Source organism: Peromyscus eremicus, chromosome 2 (genome assembly GCF_949786415.1).
Source record: "Peromyscus eremicus chromosome 2, PerEre_H2_v1, whole genome shotgun sequence".
NCBI classification, from domain to species: Eukaryota; Metazoa; Chordata; class Mammalia; order Rodentia; family Cricetidae; genus Peromyscus; species Peromyscus eremicus.
In genome coordinates, this window is record NC_081417.1 from 128,692,685 (window position 1) to 128,709,445 (window position 16,761).

The 16,761-nt window shown below is 44.5% G+C and overlaps 1 protein-coding gene across 1 annotated transcript in view; it reads right to left on the bottom strand.

Annotated features, from left to right (window-relative positions):
* Rad54l (RAD54 like) overlaps window positions 1-16,761 on the bottom strand; it is a 35,118-nt gene that overhangs the window by 420 nt on the left and 17,937 nt on the right. Inside the window, exons 4-17 of the mRNA XM_059254751.1 lie at window positions 15,261-15,321; window positions 13,942-14,077; window positions 13,431-13,500; window positions 13,063-13,351; window positions 12,768-12,892; window positions 8,564-8,714; window positions 5,453-5,579; window positions 3,653-3,727; window positions 3,381-3,511; window positions 2,731-2,841; window positions 2,442-2,565; window positions 2,008-2,086; window positions 1,531-1,710; window positions 2-165 (exon numbers count right to left, since the gene is read on the bottom strand). Of these exons, the coding sequence (XP_059110734.1) occupies window positions 2-165; window positions 1,531-1,710; window positions 2,008-2,086; window positions 2,442-2,565; window positions 2,731-2,841; window positions 3,381-3,511; window positions 3,653-3,727; window positions 5,453-5,579; window positions 8,564-8,714; window positions 12,768-12,892; window positions 13,063-13,351; window positions 13,431-13,500; window positions 13,942-14,077; window positions 15,261-15,321 (1,823 nt within the window). The remainder of the gene's footprint in view (window position 1; window positions 166-1,530; window positions 1,711-2,007; window positions 2,087-2,441; window positions 2,566-2,730; window positions 2,842-3,380; window positions 3,512-3,652; window positions 3,728-5,452; window positions 5,580-8,563; window positions 8,715-12,767; window positions 12,893-13,062; window positions 13,352-13,430; window positions 13,501-13,941; window positions 14,078-15,260; window positions 15,322-16,761) is intronic.

A 16,761-nucleotide genomic window follows, 5' to 3' on the forward strand; every position in this document is an offset into this window, starting at 1 on the left:
CCTGTCATGTGTGTCACTGAGGCTAGCTTCATCCAGGGTAAACAGCTCTTTCAGCTCACCAAGCGAGAAATGTCTCTCTACATCCTGCTCCTCATCAACCACACAGCTGCTCAGTGCCTTCTTGTGGCTCTGCCGCTGAAAGATCTTCTCCTCGATGGTTCCAGCCTAGAAGGAGGATGAAAGAGGGCCCAGTCATCCCTGTAGATACTAAGGGAGCAGAAAAACCCAGGGGTTAAAGCCATCTGGAAAGGGGCAGTGAATGAAAAGTACAAATCCTGAGCTAATATCGGTCTCAGCTGAGATCCATTTTCCTAGTTCTTCTAAGGTCAAGAATTATGCTGCTTTGCCCATCCAGGCTATTTTCTGCACCAATGGAGGGTGTCAGGGATAGGGCTAAATCCATTTAGGGTAAAAACAGGTTATCTGTAGCAAAGCTTCCTCCACACCAGGCCCAACTCTGATTTATTCAATACCATTTGAGTATTTTTTCAGTCATACACTAGTAATAGGATGCAAGGAAGAATGAAATATCCCTGTCCTTTAGGTCACTGAACACTTCAACAGACAGACTTACGAACAAATTTGCCCAATGACAGAAGTCTGTGCATGATACTCAGGGTTCCATAAAGAGAATGGTAGAGGAGTTCAGAAAATCTTGAAAGTAATTGTTTTTGAGCTAACTCAAAAAAAAAGAAAAAAGATTTCAAGCCCAGAGCGAAATGAAAGTTGGACATACGGAGTTATAAAAACCAAGCCGTTCAGTTGTTCAGGAGGCTGAGACAGGAAGATTTCTTGGGCAAAATATGTGAGTATAAGAAAGTTAGAAAGTGCTGGACGGTGGTGGTGCACGCCTTTAATCAATCCCAGCACTCAGGCAGAGGCATGTGGATCTCTTGAGTTCAAGGCCAGCCTGGTCTACAGAGCAAGTTCTAGGACAGCCAGGGCTACACAGAGAAGCACTGTCTCAACCCCCCCCCCCCCCAAAAAAAAAACTAGAAAGGATGAAAGAGTAAGATGATCTCTATTAAAGCTTTGAAAACAAATGAGTAACATACTATAGCCTTAAGAAAAATTAGATGAGGAACTTATATCATTAGAGATGAAGTCAAGCATGGTACTCACAGGATAGCTACTAGATTTGGGAAAGAAATGAAGACTTGTGTCCAAAAACATCAGTAAGCTAGAGATGTAGACAACAATCTGCATGATCTGTAGTGGATAATTGACATTATTTACCACTTCTTAGCCCTTTGGGACATGGAGCATGAGAAGACTTTAAAGCAAACTGACACAGTATGAAAGAAAATAGTGCCCTATGAAAAGTATGTATTGAGTAGGCATCCGAAGAGCACGGTAAGAAGCATCTGAAGGAAATAGGTGGAGAGCAAAGAGGAGGGATGAGGGAGAACAGAAGAATAAAGGACTCAGGGTTAAGTACACAGTGTGGTCAGATCGAGGCAGAAGAGCTAAAAAGAAACACTGAGAAATAGTTAAGATGGTCTCAACTCTGACCACCATCACCATCCTTACAGATAGCAGTCGGTAAATATAGCAGGTCTTCTTTTGACCATCACGCCAGACTCGGGCCATAGCTTGTTCATCATTGGCTGGGTTCCAGTCAGGATCAAACATGACCAGCCGGTTAGCACCAATGAGATTAAGACCACAGCCCCCAGCTTTGCTGCTCAGCATGAAGACAAAATCAGGACTCTGGGAAGGAAAAAAACAAGAAAGGAGGGGCTAGGGTGCACACACTTGGAATGTGAGCTAGGATCCTTCTCAGCTCAGCCAACATGTCTCCCACTCTTTGATACTCACACTGAGGTCAAGTTGGTATGCCTACCATTCAGTTTCCCAACCCACAAAGTCAGGTTCTAAGCCAGTCATCATTGATCAGCTTCATCTTATCACACCCACCAGAACACAAAAACAAAAGTAAAACAATGAAACAGAGCTCCTTTACAGCTTCTCTGTCAACACATAATTCCTATGCATTGGTGTACTTACCGATGGACTATTGAAGCGCTCCACAACCTTGGCTCGCTTCTTAATGGACATTGTGCCATCCAGGCGAACATACAAGTACCTGGAGGGATATCCAAAGATCAAGACCCAAGAAGGATGAATTCCTTAAAGCTATGGCTACCAATAAGACTAGTTTACCATCTTGAGACTGCTCATGCATGCATAGTCTGAGGCCTCCCAATGAGGACAGAGAAAGACAGGAATTACGATCTGTGGGAGTACTTGAGGGACCAGGATATAAGCTTGTGTAGAGTTGGAGCTAGTGCCATCAGTCATTAGGAAAGAGAACTTCTCAGGAAAGTCATTCATAAAGCCACATCTTGACAAACATTGAATAATCAGAAAAGAACCAGTCGTCCTAGAGTACCAGTGAGGGAGACACATCCCTTTGCTAGCCTGGTTAGACTCTTCCCTACCTTCGAGCTCGGCACAGCTTTTCAAAGAGATCCAACGTCTGAGTATAATTAGACACCAGCACAACTTTGTCACTGCTGCGGCTTCTAGTCATGGCCAGAATGTAATCCAGGACCAGCATTTTACCTGGGAAGAGTGACTACTATCAGTCTTCACAATTAGTCTTCCCAATGGCCTAGGACTGTTACACTTGATATCCTGCTTTCCGACAGAATAGCTTCAGGACAGAGACAGTTTCCTATCCTCCTATAGTTCCTCCAAGGAGAGCATCTACTGATGGGGAGGGCTCACCTGACAGCTGTGGCTCGACAGCTTTAGAGGTGTAACCAGGTGGGAAGATGTCCAAAGTGCCCTCAAAGCCATCCTCCTCCGTCACACACTTGTCATAGATTAGAGCTGGGTCTGAAAAAAATCAAAACTATACCAAAATGCTAGTGACTTGCTTTTCCAAAGCTTCCACTTCTGTGCTCAGCCTTTGGATATCTGGCACCTAAGGTAAGCCCTCACTTACAACTAGACTCTTGGGGTCCACCCTCCCAAGTTCCCATAGGGTGTAGCCAGTACAATCTGGAAGCCTAGATGGACACTATCACTCACTACTGTGTTCTCCCAACAACAAAGGAATCAACATGAGAGGCATTGTTTGCTACTTTTCCTCCTGCCTAATGTTGTACAAGAGGATGTATACATACCAGCATTCACATACATAGTACACCACATTTCAAGCACCAAAGATGGACTGGGCATAAGACAACGTAGTTTCCAAAGTAAAGGTATAGCTCACAAAAAGTCCACAAGGCAGGAGTCACATCTTATGGAGAGTTAGACCACATGTGGCCTCCATGAGGTCTCTAGAGAAGGTCACCAGCCTATCTCTAGGACCTTCCTCTCTCTTGTTCACTCACACAGGAGATACTGGGCATGGGCATGGGCACACTCACGGTTACATAGCTTCTTTAAAGAGGTGATAGAAGACAGGGAAGACACACTCATTTTGCCTTCACGCAATTCTTCTTCAGGCTTAGCCTGTCTCAGAAATCTCTTATATAACTCAGTTTGAAGGGGTGTCAGCCTGAAAATATAAAGGCAGGTGACTCACCAGAAGAAGCTGGACCACATACACTGCTACCATAAGAGCATCTTGAAATTCAGCCATGCTTCGGAAGCTAAGCTTTTACCCACTCCCTGCATGCCTGTTAGTTAATTTCAGTACCTACAACAAACCACTTGCTCAATCTTCACTGGCAGATATTTAGAGAGGATATCTGATGTTCTCCGTATCAGGCACCTAGGAAAAATGAGAAAAAGCAACAGGCTGGTGAAACTGATGTGCTGTATACTAGAATAAAAGCTATTACCTAAAGGATCAAGACTCACTCTATTTTATAGTATGTCAGAACTATCATTTCTATGACACATATCATAGACTCATCATTCCAAATATGAGGTTTATTTGTTTTTTTGTTTCAGGATCTTAATCGTGGGAACAAAGACCTTCAAAATTGCCTTGCTTAGACTGAAAACTCTTTTTCTTCCTTCCAGCTTGTTGGCTGGTCTTTAAAAGAAAGCTAAGGTCTTGCATTCACCCTGCAGCTGTCAGGAAAAGTGGGTCACAAACTTTGGGACTTTTTTCTTTTTAATTTTACATATATGAGTGTTCTCCTTGCATGTATATCTATGTACCATGTTTATGCTACTGCCCTCAGAGGTCAGAAGAGGGCACCAGATCCCCTAGAACTGAAATTATGGACACCACCATGTAGGTGTTGGGAATCCTCTACAAGAACAACATGTGTGCAGGGGCTAGAGAGATGGTTCAGCAGTTAAGAGCACTGGCTGCTCTTCCAGAGGAACCTGGGTTCAATTTCCAACACCCACATGGCAGCTCACAACTGTCTGTAATGCCAGTTTCAGGGGACCCTGACACCCATGGCAAAAACACCAATGCACATTAAATAAATTAATTAATCAACTAAAAAAAAAAAAGAACATGTTCTTAACCACTAAGCCAACTCACCAGTCCCTAAACTATAAGTCTTTATTGGGAGGCTTCTATCTGCATTTGCACAGGTACCAGCTGTCACATGACCCCTGGAGTCATTAAACCCTTATCTCCTGGTCAGACCAGGAAGAATAGAGGCATCTTCTGAGTACTTACCTAGTCAGGCATGATAGCACATGCCTGAATCCCAGCATCTGGGAGGTGGCCTGGGATACATGAGATACTATCTCAAAAATAGAGAAAGAAAAAACAAACAAAACAAAAAACCTAGCAGCTTCATGGGACACAATAACTCTGCCATCTAAAATTGGTAGGAAGAGCCGGGCAGTGGTGGTGCATGCCTTTAATCCCAGCACTCGGGAGGCAGAGCCAGGCAGATCTCTGTGAGTTCGAGGCCAGCCTGGTCTACAGAGCGAGTTCTAGGACAGGCTCCAAAGCTACACAGAGAAACCTTGTCTGGGGGGGGCGGGGGGGAGGATTTGGTAGGAAGATGTAGTCAAGCAGTTGGGAGGAGCAGGATATTCATAAATGTAATTCATCAAGGGCCCATACCAACAACAGGGGTCCAGAATGTGCTTGCCCCTAGATCATTTGAAACCCACCGAAAGAAAAAGGCCCTCTTGGGCTGGGACCATACAGAGATTCTTCAGCTCTCCACAGAACTAGAGTCTACACATAGAAATCCCGATGCTTTAGACTAAAAGCAACTGTCAAGAAGGTTCTGAAGTACTAACAAGGATATGTCTTGTTCAGGAAAGCTAACTGCACCACAGAAGAACTGCTTCAGCAGGTTGATAAGAACAAAACCAGGCCACAGGGCTCCCAAAAAGTGGAACTTACCCTATAAGACTTTGTTATTTATTCAGTGCCAATTCATGGCACAGACCCCACTTCTTCCCTCAAACACCAGCCCTTAAAGGCTCCAGACAGACCAAGCCAACAGATCTGGGCAGTTTCCAAATAGCTCGGAAGGTCTCAAATCATTTGGATGACCAGAGTTGAGGCTATTACCTATTCACGATACTGATGAGCTCCCGCAGACGTTCCTCCCCTAGCTGCCTGTCTACCTCACTGGCAGCTGCATCTCGACTCTTCAAAATTGGCAACTCAAAATGCTTCTTGAACTCCTGAGCAGTTCCTAAACTCAGGAGAGAATTGAATAATAAGCATGTAAGGGTAGAATGATTTTTCTCGCTACTAATAATGACAAACCACCTCATCACCAATCATCCTCCTTGATGAGAACAAAGCTGAACAAAATACAAGCAATTTTTATTTAATGAACCAGACAGCAAAGCAGTGAAGAGTTGAGTGGCTAAATATAGTTAGATGGTAATGCACTAATAAGAAACCTTACGGTAATTGTAAATGGACTAAAGTTCCAACTATAAGATAAAGTCACAGGCTGAGGATATGGCTCAGTAGGTAAAAGCACTAGCAGCACAAGTTTGACAACCCAAATTCCATCCCCAGAACCCATAAAAAATCTAGACTCAATGGCACACATGTGTAATCCAGCACTGCTATGGGGAGCTGGGAGGCAGAGGATCTCCTGGAGCTTGAGAGCATAGCAGCAGAAACAAGAGTAGAAAGCAAGAATCAATCCCCCAAAATCATCCTTTGACCTTGATATTCTCTCTCATACACACATACAATAAATTTAAAAAATAAAATAGGTTGGGCATGATGGTACACAGCTTTAATCCCATCAGAGGCAGGAAGATCTCTGTTTATTTTAAAGCCATCCAGTAAACATAGGAGACTCTAGGTCAACCAGGGCTACACAGTGAGACCTTTTCTCAAAAAAATAAACATAAGATAAAAGATGTTGGGGGTATGGAGGACAAAGAGATGGCTCGGTAGTTAAGGACACTGGCCACTGAAGACCAAGAATGCCAGGAGACTCTCCACCTTCAAGAATGCCTGAAGAAGGAGCTGGTGCTGGTAGTGTCCTCTGCCTGGGGCCTCACCCCTACACCAAATATGCTAACCTAATCAACCAGGCCACACCCTACAACTACTCAGTGCCTGTTCAAGATCATGGGAACATACCCAATGTGCCCAGCCACCCACAGGACCCTCAGGGTCAAAGCCTGGAATGTCTGAAGAACCTGCAAATACTTCTGATGATAGAAGAGGCCCCCTTCCCTGTTGCCCCTGTAAAAATGTGAAAACAAAGTAAGAAAGAAAGAACTGTGGCCTCCCTTCCACAGAACCCCAGGATCGCCTCTCAACACTCAAAAGGTGACTCATAACCATCCTTAACTCCAATCCCAAGAGATCTCATGCCCTCTTCTGGTTCCTTAGAAAACAGGCACACATGTGATACATAGACATACATATGCAGGCAAAGCACATATAAACAAAGTAAAAATAGTTTTTTAAAAAAGCTACCAGCCATGTTACACAACTGCCAGTCTATATCATCTTTTTTTGTTTTTTTGTTTTGTTTTGTTTTGTTTTCGAGACAAGAGTTTCTCTGTGTAGTCTTGGTGCCTGTCCTGGATCTCGCTCTGTAGACCAGGCTGGCCTCGAACTCACAGAGATCTGCCTGGCTCTGCCTCCCAAGTGCTGGGATTAAAGGTGTGCGCCACCACCACCAGCTGGCTAGTTTACTGATTTCTAGATTGGCAGTTGTGCTGGGCGGCAGTGGCACACACCTTGGTGTGGTAGTAACTGAACTACTAACGGTTCCAGAAATGTTCTATTGCAACAATTTTGTCTGTCTAAGGAGATTATGTATATTCTGTCTAAGGAGATTTTTCTGAGCACTAGAGCAACGGGGGAGCTGGAGGACCAGCAGATCCCTGGTCACTAGTTCAAAAACTAAGGTGACGGGCAAGATGGCTGGCTCAGCAAGTAAGGCACTTGCTCCAGACCTGACAACCTGAGTTCAGTTCCTAGGACTAGCATGGTTGAGAGCTGTTCTGGCATGCACATACATACCCATCTCATACTTAAATGAAAATGTGGGGCTGGAGAGATGGCTCAGGGTTGAAGTGCATATACCATTCTTGCAGGACCCAAATTCGGTTCCTAGCACCCATGTAAGGCAGCTCATAACTGACTATAACTCCAGCTCCAAGGGATCTAACTCTCTCCTGAAATACATGGGGAACTGCACTAATGTACACAACACACACACACACACACACACACACACACACACACACACACACACACAATTAAAAGTACTAAGTATTTTATATTTGTATTGAAGGCAGTGGTATCACATACCTTCAATCCCAGCACTCTGGAGGCAGAGGCAGGCAGATTTCTGTGAATTCGAGGCCAGCCTGGTCTAAAGAGTGAGTACCAGGACAGCCAGGGCAACACAAAGAAACACTGTCTTAAATGAATGAATGAATGAATGAATGAATGAATACTAAGTATAATGGGCAGAGAGGTACCTCAGCAGTTAAGAGCACTTGCTCCTCTTGCAAAGGACCCTGGGTCAGTTCCCAGAAACCACATGGTGACTAACAACCATCTGTACGCCTCTAGTTCCAGGAGATCTGATGCCAAGAGCACCACGCATACACATGGTGGTATATATACATGCATGCAGACAAAACAGTCATACATAAAAATCTTGAAAGATACAGTGTAAAATCCTTTTAAAAATCCTATGAAATTTTTAAAAACTAAGAGAGAGAGCAGTCAAAGACACCTATCCACAGCATCACATGCTCATACCACATTAACATGGATCACACATAATTTTAATGCATAGGGCTATTTCCAGCTCCAGCTGATAGGCGTTCCATCGCCTACATAGCTCACACTGCCTCTGCAGAAGACAAATGACCCAAGTGGGTCTTTCTGAGTTGTTCCACAGTCAAAGCCAGCCTACAGTTTCGCCTCACCATCCCTTTTTCTCTTTTGAGCTCAGACTGACCTCAAACTCCCTGTGTAGCCGAAAATGGTTTTGAACTCCTGATCCTCCTGTCCCCATCTCCCAGGTATGAGATTAAGGCATCAGCTTGGCTATGGCTTGGCTACCCTCTGCCAAGAGAAGCCTTCTAACAAGAGTGTCTACTGATCCACACCTAATTGGCAATGTAACCTTGCTCTCCTCAGATAGAGTTACACTCTAAGGACAAAGCAGGCAGGGCTCCTTACCCAAAATGCCTGAATTAACGAAGTGCACCAAGCTGAAATATTCAAGCAAGTCATTTTGGATGGGGGTCCCGGAGATGAGCACCCGCCGGCTGGTATTCAAGCTGTCCAGGGCCTGGTAAGTCTGATTCTCGGAGTTTTTAAGTCTGTGTCCCTGCAAGATAATTAATTCTCACTTAGGATGATTTAATATTCTTAAATGATAAAAGTCTACAGATAGAAAAGAGTCACAAACATAACAGGTCCTAAGGTTGCAAGAACTAGGTAGGCCAGCATAAGCTTCTTTGCCATTGGCTTGGAGAAAAGTATTAAGCTCACAAGGTAGACCAATGCTACACCCAAAAGTCAAGGATTCCCTCTGTTCCCTCCAATTTTTCCATTTCCAAACTTCCAGAACCTTCCTACTCAGCCATCTTTCACAGTCCACGTGGCCATAATACAGACCCTGATCTCAGGAGTCCTCCTCCTCCTCCCTGCCAGTCCAACCAACACAGAGCTTTCAGAGCCAAGTGCCTCAAGGTCTTGTTTGAGCCATGATGCTACTATATCCAAAGAGCTTCCCTTCACAGCTCTTCCCAACCCTATCCTCTCTGCAGCCATCCCTAATGTCTCTTGAAGCCATTTACTTTCAAGAAGATAGAAAAGGACACTTTTCCTAAGAGCCACCAAGCTGAGATCAAGCAGACGGCCTTTCTTTTGTTGTTGTTGTTTTTTGTTTCTTTTTGTTTAAGACGGGGTTTCTCTGTATTAACTGCTCTGGCTGTCCTGGAACTCTATTTGTAGACCAGGCTGGCCTTGAACACACAGAGATCCGCCTGCCTCTGCCTCCCCAGTGCTGGGATTAAAGGCGTGTGCGCCGCCGCCGCCACCACCACCTTGCTCGAAAACAGCCTTTCTAAGTACAGCTTCCTCTCATTTCCATGCTGGGAAAGCCACCAAAAATTAAAAACCACTCACCCACCAGTAAAGAATGAACAAATTAGACTTGTTCTATTCAGTCTGCCTTTGATGATGGTATTAAACAAAGACTTCCCTGACTCCCACATAATCCATACAACAAATGAACATTATATTCATTTTAGAAATGAAGAAATTGAAATTCAGAGAACTAAACAGTCACCCAAAAATCATGCTATACAATTAGCAGAGCTATAACTGAAACCCAGGACTGTCAATTCCAAAGCCACAGAGCTTTATCTCAACTAGACATGAACTTCTTAAAATAGATCCACATATTTGCTTTTTGCAATACTTTCAGTGCACAGAATACAGTCATGCACAAAGTACTGATTAGTTAGTATTAGTTGAATGTAAGATAAATTAAGGTTCATCTATGAAAGAATTAAATATAAAATTTTAACTTTTAATGGGCATCAACAGTTGGGTTCTTTTGAAGTGAAGCTCCCTGTAGAAAAGGCCTCACAGAATCCTATGGACCTGGCACCTAATAGACACTTGGATGAAATCTAAATGAACACTTGAGTCTCTACTGGACCAGTCACTGAGGCTCCAGACAGCTCCTATCATTACCATCAATTTTTTTAAAAAGCAGCTTCTGAGCTAGGTATGGTGGCCCATGCTTACAACCCCACAATAGCCCCAGAATAATCCAAGTGATCTTATGCTTTCCAAGAAATGAAAACATGGTAGAGCAGTCTCAGGGTAGCCACGAAATTTTTTTAACAGTGAGAACTCACCAACCTCACTACTTTCTAGCATCTACCACCATGCATATGTACTAACAAGAAGTTCACAGTTAACCTACGAAAATCTGTCTTGGGAGTACGGGACAGGATGGGACAGGAAGTGGAGAGATGACTCAGTGGTTAGGAGTGCATACTGCTCTTTTGGAGGATTCAGGTGCTTTACCCAGCACCCACATAGCAGCTCACGACAGCCCTTAACAGTTCAAGGGAATCTGATAACTTCTGACCTCCACAGCCTCCTGAACACACGGTACACATACATGTACTCAAGCATACACACAAATGTAAAAACAAAAACAAAACCTACACTAGGGCTTTACTTTGCTTTGTTTTTTAAACAGTTTTCTCTTTGTAGCCTATGCTGACTTGAACTCTTTTTTTTTTTTTTTGGAGACAAGTTTCTCTGTGTAGCAGCTCTGGCTGTCCTGGAACTTGTTTTGTAGACCAGGATGGCCTCAAACTCACAGACATCTGCCTGCCTCTGCCTCCTTAGTGCTAGGATTAAAGGCATGTGCCACCACTGCCTGGCTTTTTTTTTTTTTTTAATAATTTATCTTTATTTTATATGCATTGGCGTTTTGCCCGAATGTATGTCCATATGAGGGTATTGGATCCCCTGGAACTGTAGTTGCAGGGCTACCGTGTGGGTGCTGGGAACTGAACCCAGGTCTTCTGGAAGAGCAGCCAGTGCTCTCAACTGCTGAGACATCTCTCCAGCCCCTGAACTTTTTAAAATATGTTTTTCATTAATGTGTATGTGTGTCTGCATAAGTTCATCTGTATGTGTGTGCAGGTGCCTGAAGAAGTCAAAAAGTGTTAGACACTGTAGAACTGGAATTACATGTGTAGTTGGGAGCCACCTCATGTGGGTGTTGAGAACCAAACCCATAACATCTTTAAGATCAATTAATGTCTTAGTCACTATTCTATTGCTGTGAAAAGACATCATGACCAAATTAACGCTTTTTTTTAATATTTATTTTTTCTTATGTGCATTGGTGTTTTGCCTGCATGTATGTCTGTTTGAGGGGAGGGCGTCGGATCCTCTGGAACTGCAATTACATGCAGTTGTGAGCTGCCATGTGGGTGCTAGGAATTGAACCCGGGTCCTCTGGAAAAGCAGCCAGTGCTCTTAACTGCTAAGCCATCTCTCCAAATTAACTCTTATAAAAGCAAGTATTTACTAGCATCTTGCTTACAGTTTCAAAGGGTTAGTTCATTATCAACACAGAGGCACTGGAGGAGTAGCCGAGAGCTACATCCTGATCTGTAGGCAGAGAGAAAGACTGGGCCTGGCGTGGGCTTTTGAAACATCAAAGTCCACCCCAGCGACACACTTCCTCCAACATGGTCATACCTCCTAATCCTTCTTAATCCTTTCAAACAATTCCACTCCCTGGTGACTAAGCATTCAAATAGATGAGCCTATGGGGGCCACTCTTACTCCAAGCCAATCAGTAAGCAGGCTCAGTTGCTGAGCCATCTCTCTAGCCCTTGGCATGAACTCATGACCCTCCTCCTCAGCCCTTGAGTTTCTAGAATTATAGGCTTTTGCCACCATACCTATAACACACCAGACTTTCTTATCTCTGTGCTTCTAATCATTTAAACATTACTAACCTAGACTAAAAGCCATCTTTACCAAGGCTTAGGAGATACCAAACACTGGGATAAGAGCTTCCCCAATCAATTTACTGAGTCCCCACAATAATCACATGAGGGAGATATGTATGATCACTCTATTTTCCAGATGCAGAAACTGATAGTCACGTGATTAAGTAACTTAAGTATAAGGTCATACTACTGTTAGGTGGCAGAGTCAGGACCTGAGTAAAGGTATCTATAAAACCTGTTCCTGCTGGGCGGTGGTGGCGCACGCCTTTAATCCCAGCAATTGGGAGGCAGAGCCAGGTGGATCTCTTTGAGTTCGAGGCCAGCCTGGGCTACAGAGTGAGTTCCAGGACAAGCACCAAAACTACACAGGGAAACTCTGTCTCGAAAAAAAAAAAAAAAAAAAACCTGTTCCCTTAAACACTGTGCCATGTCTCACTACACATCTAAATCCCTCCCAATCTCAAAGTCCTTCTTTGGTCTAAGATTACTATTTAGAGGGGAAAAATACCAATTGGCCCCAGTACCTAAACTCTCCTCAGAGTTGTTTGTTTGTTTGTTTGTTTGTTTGGGATAGGGTCTCACTAGCCTGGCTGGCCTAGAACTCACTACAGTAGACCCAGCCACAAACTCAGAGCTCCACCCGTCTGCCTCCTGAGTGCTGGAATTAAAGTGTGTGCCACCATGCTCAGCTCTCCCCAGTTTTAGGCACTGTTTCATCCCTCTTTTGGCAAACTGCTGTCATAGGCTCTCCCACTCACTTGTCCCCTCCAGTGTGGCATTCTCTGTTCTTCCAACTCCCCAATGACTAGTGTAGTCCTGGGATAGTAATGCTTTGAAGACTCTGACATCCCGATCTTCTACCACCCAGACTACAAAGTGTTCAGTACCTCATCACATATGACCAGTCCAACATTTCCTTTTTGAAGGACTCCAACATGAAGGCGGAAAGTCTCATAGGAAATGATGAGGATAGGAGAAGGCACTCGAGCTCCACGCTGGTTCATGAATCCTTCTACAACAGAAAGGTGTCAGAGAACAAGTCAGATCTTAAACGAAAACAGTCTGACAGCTGTGTAACATAGCCTAGAAAGAACTGTGCTGGTTTTCAATGGCAATTTTCCCACTTGTCCCCACACTGCCATCAACACTGGCCACAAGCGAACACACATTAAAGCTTCATACCCAGTTTCCGGTCTATTTCGTCCTTAGAGCCTCCGTCGATGGCCAGAGGTTGGATCCTCCCTCCAAGCCATTTTCCAACCTCATTGTACCAGTTCTTCACCAAGCTGGAAGGTGACACTACCACTGCTTTTTCAATTTCTGGCTTGCACTCTGGGCTCTGGCGTAAAAGTGTCCACATCAATGTGATGCACTGTAGTGTCTTTCCCAGGCCCATCTCATCAGCCATGATGCAGCCATGGCTTCCCGGGATCCGCCGACTGGTGACACACTCCCATAGGAACTTCACTCCCTGATGAATAGTACCATTTAGTCCACTCTGACCCGTACTTAGCCCCTAGCCACACATCCTTCCCCTGACCCTCATTTACCTCTCTCTGATGAGGCCGCAACACCTTACTGAGAATAGGATCAACAACCACGTGGACAGGGAGTTTTTCCCTGAGAAAAGATTGCAGAAAAAAAATAAATGTTGCTCAGACTCAGGCAAGGTCAACCCTCAGGAAGTGGTATCCTGCGGACCCAGAAGGTTCTACACCTTCTCCCCCAGGGAATAAACCAGAGTGAGGCCCAGCTTTAGGACTCAGGAAATTCAGAAAGGGTGAGACTCCTGTCCTCACCTCATCACTTGCCCATCCAAATGAGCATGGCAGAAGGCAGTGAGGAACCTCCACAACCTGAACACAACCACACACTCTCCCACAGACAGTCTCCTTCCCAACCACTTGCTCTGGATACAGTGCCGCTGTCATGTCAGCTCTGGTAACCTATGACAATTCCAAGGGCGGTGGGGGGGAGGGGTCACACCAAACACCCTCCATCCTTCCAGGCATGTACACGTATAGTGGACTAGAACTACTCAAAAAATATCAATGTGCATACTTATCAAGCTTCAGCTGGTCATGGACGCTTAGTGGGGGAGGCTCATACAGAACCAAGGCACCTTCCTCCAGAGGGTCATGGAGGGCACGACGAACTCCAGCCCTTTTCAGACCCAATGCTCGAGAGCCCAGAGGACCTAGAAATCAGCAGTCAACCTGTGAGCTGACCCTCTATAATCAGGCACTCCAGCAAGCCCAACTTAAATGCCCATCCTTCATGGAGCCTTTCTGAATATCCATGACTTCTTTCCCAAAACTCCTTCAAACCATCTGTGAATCTATTGGACCATTATCTCTTCAGCCCTGAAGCATTTTTTCCTATTTTATTTCTCCCATTCAACTACAAACTTCTGGAGGGCTTTATCAAGTTCATCTCAAGCCAACTGTAGCAAGGTCTAAAACTCAACAGAGGCCTTTCATGTGTGAGGACTTGAAATCTGGCTGCTTCCTTCCCTAGTCCCAGGGCAGGCACAATGCAATGTCCTAAACAAGACGAAGGAAAACTGGAAATTAAACCTCCTCCACAGTCAGCCTTATAAAGGAACTAACACTGAACATGCTTGAACTAAACGAAGGCAGCATCATTAGCTACCGGGCACACCAAAAGCTTTTGAGCAGACATGCCCCACCAAGAAGATGAAAGACAATTAGTCTTGGCAGTCTCTGCTAAATGCCGGATAGCCTTCACACAGGCCTCAGGAGGATCATGTCAAACACATCCACCCATGGACTGACATCTTTAATTCCCAGGTTAGCATATAAGTCTTCAATCTATTTAGGCACACTGACACAAATGACTTTAAAAAAAAAAAAAAAAAAAAAAACTGAAAAGACGTGCCAGGTGGTGGTGCACATTTATAATCCCATCATTGAGGATCCTGAGGCAGGAGAATTGCTGTGACTCTGAGGCCAATCTGGATTATATAGCAAAAGCCTGCATCAAAACAAATAGATGCTGGAGATGTCTAAGCGATTAAGAACATGCATTGCTCTTCCAAAGAGTCTGGGTGTGATTCCAGCATCCATGTCAGGCACACCACACAACACATGCAAGATCCAATGCCTCTGACCTCCTCGGGAGGCCAGATGAACACACACACACACACACACACACTTAAAAATAAAATAAACTACCAGGCATAGTAGCACACGTTCTTAGGAGGCAGAGGCAGGAAGACCTCTGTAAGTTCAAAGCCAGTTTGCCTAGTCTATAAAGCAAGTTCCAGGCCACCCAGGATTACACAGAGAGACCCTGTCTCGAACAAAACACAAAATAAACTTAAAAAAAAAGAAAAAAAATCAATAAAGTCTCCATTTTACCTTGATAGTTTGGAATGGGGACCTTGAAAGGCTTTGACAAAATGCTTCGAATAAATGCTTCCTAAAAAGAAAAAGAAAAACAGGAATTCAGGACTGTTGAAGATTTTATAGACCAATAAATGATCTAATATGTTCCACTTCTGGTGTTTTTTTTTTTAATTAAGAAAAATTTTTCATTCATTTTACACACCAATCAAAGATCCCCCTCTTCCCTCATCCTGCCTCCCCAGCCTCCCCTGCAACCTACCCTCCATTCCTCACCCCCACAAGAAGGCAAGGCCCCCCATGGGGAGGCACATCCAGCAGAGGCAAGTCCAAGCCCTTCCCCCTGCCTCAAAGCTGCACGAGGTGTCCCATCATAGGTAGTGGGCTCCAAAAAGCCCCTTCACGCACCAGGGATGGATTCTGATTCTACCACCAGGGGGCCCCCAAGCAGATCAAGCTACACAATTATCTTGCCATGCAAGAAGGCCTAGTCCAGTCCCATGCAGGCTCCACAGCCATTGATCCAACTTTCATGAGTTCCCACTAGATTGGCTTGGTCGTCTCTGCAGGTTTCCCTATCATGATCCTGATGCACTTGCTCATAAAATCCCTCCTCTCTCTTTGACTGGAGTCCTGCAGCTCTGCTTGGTGTTTGGCTGTGGATCTCTGCATCTGCCTCCATCAGTCATTGGAGAAAAGCTCTGTGATGACAGGGTATTCACCAATCTGATCACTGGGGCAAGCCAGTTCAGTTCAGGCACCCTCTCCACTATTTCTAGTAGTCCAAGCTGGGGTCATCCTTGGGGATTCCTGGCAACTTCCCTAGCACCCGGTTTCTCTCTATCCCCATATCTCCCTCCATCATGGTATCTCTCTCATTGCTTTCCCACTCCATCCCTGTTCCAGCTCAACCATCCCAATTCCCTTATGTTCTCACCCCCCCCAATCCCCTACCCTCCATTGCCCACCCCTCCACTTCAGGATTTTTTTAATTCATTCATTCATTTTATTTTATGTGGATGGGTGTTTTGTCACTCTATCACCAAGCTAACCTCCCAGCCACAAAAAAAAAAAAAAAAAAAAAAAAAAAAATTGTTGCTGGTCCTGCCAACTATTTAATTTTCAGCTTCCTTGAAAATTAAACAGCCCAAAGATTAGAAGTAATATAAGCAGTGGCCATCAGTAAACTATAAACAGAAATATGACAATGATGGCTAATAAGAGCTACATCTCTTTCACTATGTCACAATTGGGAGGCAAGGCTAAGATAGTCTATGTGTTCCAGCTAGGCTGGCCTCAAACTTTCAATTCTCCTGCCTCAACTGAGATTTTAGGCATGTACCACCACATCTAGTTTCCTCCTATCATGATTTAATCCTCACTAAGATTTAATCCTATAAGGTCTACAAGTTGCTGTTATTCCAGGCCAGCACAGAGATACAAACCCACAGTCCTAGTACTTAGGAGACTGATCACGGAGAATGCTGAGGTTAAAGCCAGCCCAGGTAAAACCTTG